The 6,000-nt window shown below is 39.0% G+C and overlaps 1 protein-coding gene across 2 annotated transcripts in view; it reads left to right on the top strand.

Annotated features, from left to right (window-relative positions):
• The first annotated feature begins 1,031 nt into the window (after positions 1–1,031).
• The window catches only part of LOC108706763 (prostate androgen-regulated mucin-like protein 1 homolog), a 42,016-nt gene continuing 37,047 nt past the window's right edge, over positions 1,032–6,000 (top strand). Inside the window, exon 1 of one of the 2 annotated variants that reach the window (XM_018243446.2) lies at positions 1,032–1,331. Coding sequence is in view for 1 of the 2 variants with exons in the window: in XM_018243445.2 (XP_018098934.1) it covers positions 1,247–1,331 (85 nt within the window). In the remaining variant the exon portion in view is untranslated. The remainder of the gene's footprint in view (positions 1,332–6,000) is intronic. The other variant, XM_018243445.2, reaches the window with a different exon arrangement.

Below are 6,000 nucleotides of genomic sequence, written 5' to 3'. Positions count from 1 at the left end.
AAACCCACATGGCTGGAAACCCTACCTCTACAGTATCTATTCTGCCCGGTGAGTAAGACCATTCTGGATAACAGAAATCAGTTATCCAGAAAACTTTGAAATACACCAATGCTCATTTAGAAAATCTATTTCTTATTTTTAATTGATTTGCTTATTTCTGTTTCCTTCTCCTTTAAAGGAGTGCGCACAAGGTAGGCGTGAGGTGACCGGCCAGGTTGCCTAGGGCACCCAACTGGCTTGGCCCGGCTCTGATCACTTACCTGGTGACCTGAACCAAAAAAAAACAGACAGCTGGTCTCAGTGTCGGACTGGCACACCAGGGGCCCACCTAAAAACCTTAGACCAGGGGCCCACTCTCAGTACTATTATTCTTCCTCTCCTCACTCAACCTCTATTTTCCTAGTCTCTTTTCTTTACATACTATAATCAATTATTCCATCTATTTAGCCTCTTTTTCTCATAGAAATAGGGAATGACCATGAAATAGGCCAAATGTTTTAGCAGCATGAGGGCCCACTGACACCTGGGCCCACCGGGACTTTTCCTGGTATCCTGATGGGCCAGTCCGACACTGGCTGGTCTATATATTTATTTATATTTCAGACGTGATTAGCTGATCAGGAATGCAGAATTAGAAATAACAATATTTAATTCTTAAAATGTAGGGATTAGTTAAGACAGCAGTTTCAGAACTATCTGTTTTTCACTGTGATGACCAGAATCTTATTATTTAGAAGGGACAACAATTCCCTTTGTTTTGAAAGGGGGGGTTTGAAAACAATTGAACTGACGCAGTCACGCATACATGTCACTGGCGACTGTACTTATTAAGACATTCTTGTTATGGGTGTGAGCGACCGCCTTTGAATTGTGAGGTGAGTGACCGGCACAATCCATCTTGTTCTGCCCTAGGCACCTTTTATAATAACTGTACAAGAGCTAGAGGTGCGCGTACTGCACACTGTCCAGCAGAGGTCGCTGCCGCAAGGCATTGGCCCATTAAGAGTTGCAGTAGAGGCGTGGGAAGGTGCAGGCGGGTCCGTGACACAGGAGAAGCGTGACGCTCCCTAACAAGCAGAATAAAGAATAACCTGTGGGCGCTCAGACACCTGCTACACCTGATGCGTTTACTGAGGACATCGTCTGGTTCAAGATAGTGACCGGCTCTTTTACTGAGAGAATTGGATAACTGGGACAGATACTGTTTTCCTCCTTATATTTTCTGGTGGTCCAGCAAGAAAACGGAATGGGGCTGAAAGCTCGGTGGATGCAGAGTTCCCTAAGGAGCTTGGTGTGCCAGGGTGTCATTGCGTGCTTGCTGCTCTCAGCAGGTAAAACTCAACTCTTGCCCTCAACTTCCTCCTTATTGCGAAAACTTAGCGCCCAACCTCTGCGTACAGACTGAAGGGAACAGGTGGCTTCTACTCATGGCTGGGGGGTTTGGTATCGATTCTATGTGTATAGATATCTGTGTAATGCTGCACTGTATAAAAGAAATGACTGTATGAATCAGTGATCAGGGGTTGTATATAAGGTGCAAGGAATCAGTGGCGTAGCTAATGGGTTGTAATGAATTTATGTTCTTATATATATTTTTTTATATTTAATTTATGTATTCACCTGGCTACCAGAAACTGTCATGCAATGATCATGCACTTTATCACAATGCTAGAAAATGCTGTAATGCAGTCAGCACACACTTTCTGGCAGGGAAGCATTGAGGTTCCAGGGTACTTCTATATATATATATATATATATATATATATATATATATATATCAGGGAAGCATTGAGGTTCCAGGGTACTTCTATATATATATATATATATATATATATATATATATATATATATATATATATATATATATATATATATATATATATAGCTGACCCAGTTGTAGGTGCAGTAAGAAAAACATAATATTTCATATTACTGAACAGAAGGTCCCACCGGTACATTTTTGATGGCGGTATAGATGGGACTTGCTCTAATGCAGTGTTTATTCACTTTCTGGGATGAAAAAGTCTGTATTACAGTCGGCCCGCTTGTCAGGGATCTCAGCAAATGGCTGTTATACAGTGAGCATGCATATTTTGGCTTCACAGTGAAGGCTATATTGCAGTGATCATAGTATTACTAGGACGTGAGTCATGGAAAGGCCAGTTATACTTTCTGCAGTCTCCTACTGCAATCTTGGGAAGAGACAGAGCTGTATGGAATATAGTCACCTTGTCTTTATTATGCTAGCTGGAGATGCTGTAATGCAGGTATCATATCATTTACCATCTATGTTTGTAAATGAACCCATCTAGCTCTCCTTAGTTACCAACAAATCACTTAATATATTTTCTATTTCATCCCCTTTGAGCCCCTGCTTTCTTAGGGTGGTGGCAGATGTGGCTACTGGGGGAGACTAGTCGTCCAGCAACAAATTGCCTTTTCTCGGGCGACTAATCTCCCTAAATGCCTTCCCGCCAGCTAGAATGTAAATCGCTGGCAGGATGGCACTCAGATTGCTTTGGCTTTCCAAAGTCGCCAGAAGTTTCCTCGTGAGACGACTTAGGAAAACAAATCGTTTCAAGTGCCATCCCGCCGACGGGAAGGCATTTATGGGAGTTCAGTTGGCAGAAGAAGAGGCGATTTGTCGCTGGGCGACTAATCTCCCCTAGTAGCCACATCTGCCACCACCGTTATATAGCTTGGGAGTTTTGGGCTTAGCATTCTTTTCCAAGTGCAGTGACCCATAGCTCCTACCCAGTACTTAGCTTTTATTAGTTTAGTGTAGTTAGAATAATGAAATCAAATTTCTGATTGGTTGCATTGTTATTGCACTGGTGAAAATCCATTTATATTCACGCTGTTTGTTTATGTGCTAAGAGTTTTCTCAGTGTTCCATAGAGTTTATGTTTGTATGCAGTGTGCACATGAGTATGTGTTTACTTGAACTTGCAGTGAGAGTATTGATAGATAACTGAAACCACACTGTTTATTCATATAACTCATTGACTGTCATTTGTGCCAAAACCTACTCTAGTTCCGCCAATCACAGTATAGCTCTTGCTAATGAAAACAGTGCATGGGTTTCAAGAGGAAACAGCATTCAGTTTAATGTTTCACTATCATCTCAGTTCAGACCTTAAAGGGTCGTTCACCTTTGACTTAACATTTAGGGACACAATTACTTAGCTCGAGTGAAGGATTAGAATGAAAATTACTTTGAATTTTTTTTATGGCTACATCGACCATCGAATTGGCTACTCCGACCTTCGACTACGACTATGACCTTCGCCAGCTAAAACCTACCGAGCACCAATGTTAGCCTATGGGGACCTTCCCCATAGGCTTTCTAAGTAATTTCTGATCGAAGGAAAATCGCTCGATCGATGGATTAAAATACTTCGAATCGAACGAATTGTGGCAAATCCTCCGACTTCGATATTGGAAGTCGAAGGATTTAACTTCGATGGTCGAATATCGAGGGTTAACCCTGATATTCGACCCATAGTAAATGTGTCCCTAAGTATGACATAGACAGTGATATTCTGAGGCAATTTGCAGTTGATTTTCATTTTTTATTATGTGTGGTTTTTGAGTTATTTATCTTTTTTTCAACAGCTCTCCAGTTTGCAATTTCAATAATCTGGTTGCCATGCTCCAAATTGCCCTAGCAACCATGGACTGATTTGAATAAGAGACTGGAATATGAATAGGAGAGGCCTGAATAGAAAGAGGAGTAATACAAAGTAGCAATAACAACACATGTGTAGCCTTACAGGCATTTGATTTTATATGGGGTCAGTGACCCCCACTTGAAAACTGGAAAGAATCAGAAGAAAAACGCAAGTAATGCCAAAACAATAAAAAAGAAATAATGAAGACCAATTGAAAAGTTTAGAATTGGTCATTCTATGATATATTGAAAGTTACCTTAAAAGTGAACCACTCCTTTAAGGGCGAGGTCACACACAGGATGTTTTTACGCTGCTTTTTTAAAAAAATGTACATCCAAGCATAAATACGCACAAAATGAAGCCCTACTGAAAATAATAGAAAATGCGCTATAGCAATTCCCACTGGGCACATTCAAGCCAACATCTGTCACGCAAAACAACATTATTTGCATTTTTAGCAGAAAAGCCAACAAATTTGGTTCAAGTGTGCTTCAAAAGCGGATCAGGCTCCTTGCAGCCCCGGGTGCAAGCTGTACCCCCTGCCAGGGCAAACTCTGCATAAATCCAATGAAAACAGCAGCACTCCAAAGTGTCAAAAGTGAAAAACTTTACTTAAAATGCCTTAGGCAATACGCCGAAATGCGACAATACACCAAGGTAACACCCTATTATTTAAATCTATGGGATCCGCAGGTTTTGCTGAAATACACAACGTATTTTCAATATGGTGGCTAAACTGGCAAGATGGATTGCTCATATATGTATTTATGGTATTATAAGTTGGTTACGTAATTACATTGCGTATCGATGGCTACATTTTGCACATGAAAAGGGGTTTTCCACTTGGCTTTTTTCACAAAAGTTTACTAAAATTCTGAGTGGAATTGTGGAGAACAATAAAAAGCAGAAATGTATGTTGGGAAAAGAAAACTACAGGCTGAAAACACATATTATCATGCATGTGTGGTTTCACTGGCATATTTATGTGATTTAAAAATGAAACGTAAAAATGCAATGTAAAAACGCCACGTGACCCCTTAACTGTTTTCGGAGAATTATTGCATCTTCTAGCTCATGTACAAAATGTCAGAAGTAACCTTTTTTTGTGTTGTGGTGGCTTTAAAACACATAGTCCTGTATCATTCCATTCCAATTTGTAGTGTACGTAACTACAATCTGAGTTTTGAGTGTCATTGTTAATTAAGATGACTCAACATTCTTTTTATCTTCCATTCTAACTTCCTGGTTAGTTGCTAGGAAAAGTAACAAAGTAGCCCTAGCAATAACGTAATACTGACACTAAAAATGTTCTTTTCAAATATTAATCTACATTTTGGGGCAGATTTATAAAGTGTCAAATTGAAAATTCGAATTCAAATGTCAAATTTTTTTTATGGTCAAAACTGTCAAATTCAACTAGGGAATTATCCAAACTTAATTCGAGTTTTTTAAAAGACTCAAATTTGATTTTTGAGAATTATCAAAGTCTGGGCCTTTAAGAATTAAAATTTCGACTATTCGCCACCTGAAACCTGCCGAATTCCTGTATAAGCCAATGGGAGAGTTCCAGTGAGCAATTTAAATGTTTTTAATGTTGCCTTCTGAGTGAATTCGATTCAAGTTTTCAGGTTGGTAAAAAAGAGTTTTACATATTGGATTTTATATACTGAACTTATTCTGAAAAAAATCCAAAAAAATAAGATTCATATATTTTTACGATTTCATCGTGACTTTTTACGCACAAGAAAAAATCTTGAAAATTTATTGATAATTGGGAGGAAGTCTGTGCGGATGTGGTCGGAGTACTTTTAAGAAAATAGTGAGAGCTTTTCAGATTTTGATAAATAACCCCCTAAGTGTCTATGCTAGTTGCATTTAGGTCAGTGGTAGGATGCCCATGTTACAGTACCTGTAGTGTTACATACTCTACTTGTTTAAAAACATATCAGGAAAGACATAAAAAATACCTGTAGCTATCAGGTGATGATTAAAGCCAGTTCATCACATGCTTTATTTTCTTGGCCGGTGTAACTAGTAAGGAGTTTGACATTAGTTTGAACTGTATACAGTGAACCCAAACAACCTGAATACCTTGTTTTAATTATTGTTTATGTATGTTGGTTGGCCAACATTAGGCTTCCAGTAAAATCCACACCTGCCAGCATGGAAATGAATATTACATAGACAAAATAAATTTTAATGTTTTTCCATTACATTTTTCTTTTATTATTATTCTCATTCACATTGGCAGTGACAGGCTTGGATGGCCAATAAGTTACTGCGTCAGCTTCCTAGACAGTTGTGAGCGTCCACTGAACATTATTTAGGG

The sequence above is a fragment of the Xenopus laevis genome, chromosome 1S (assembly GCF_017654675.1).
Source record: "Xenopus laevis strain J_2021 chromosome 1S, Xenopus_laevis_v10.1, whole genome shotgun sequence".
Classification (NCBI taxonomy): domain Eukaryota; kingdom Metazoa; phylum Chordata; class Amphibia; order Anura; family Pipidae; genus Xenopus; species Xenopus laevis.
Note: the sequence above shows the minus strand (reverse complement) of the source record. Positions and strands in the feature narration are given on the sequence as shown.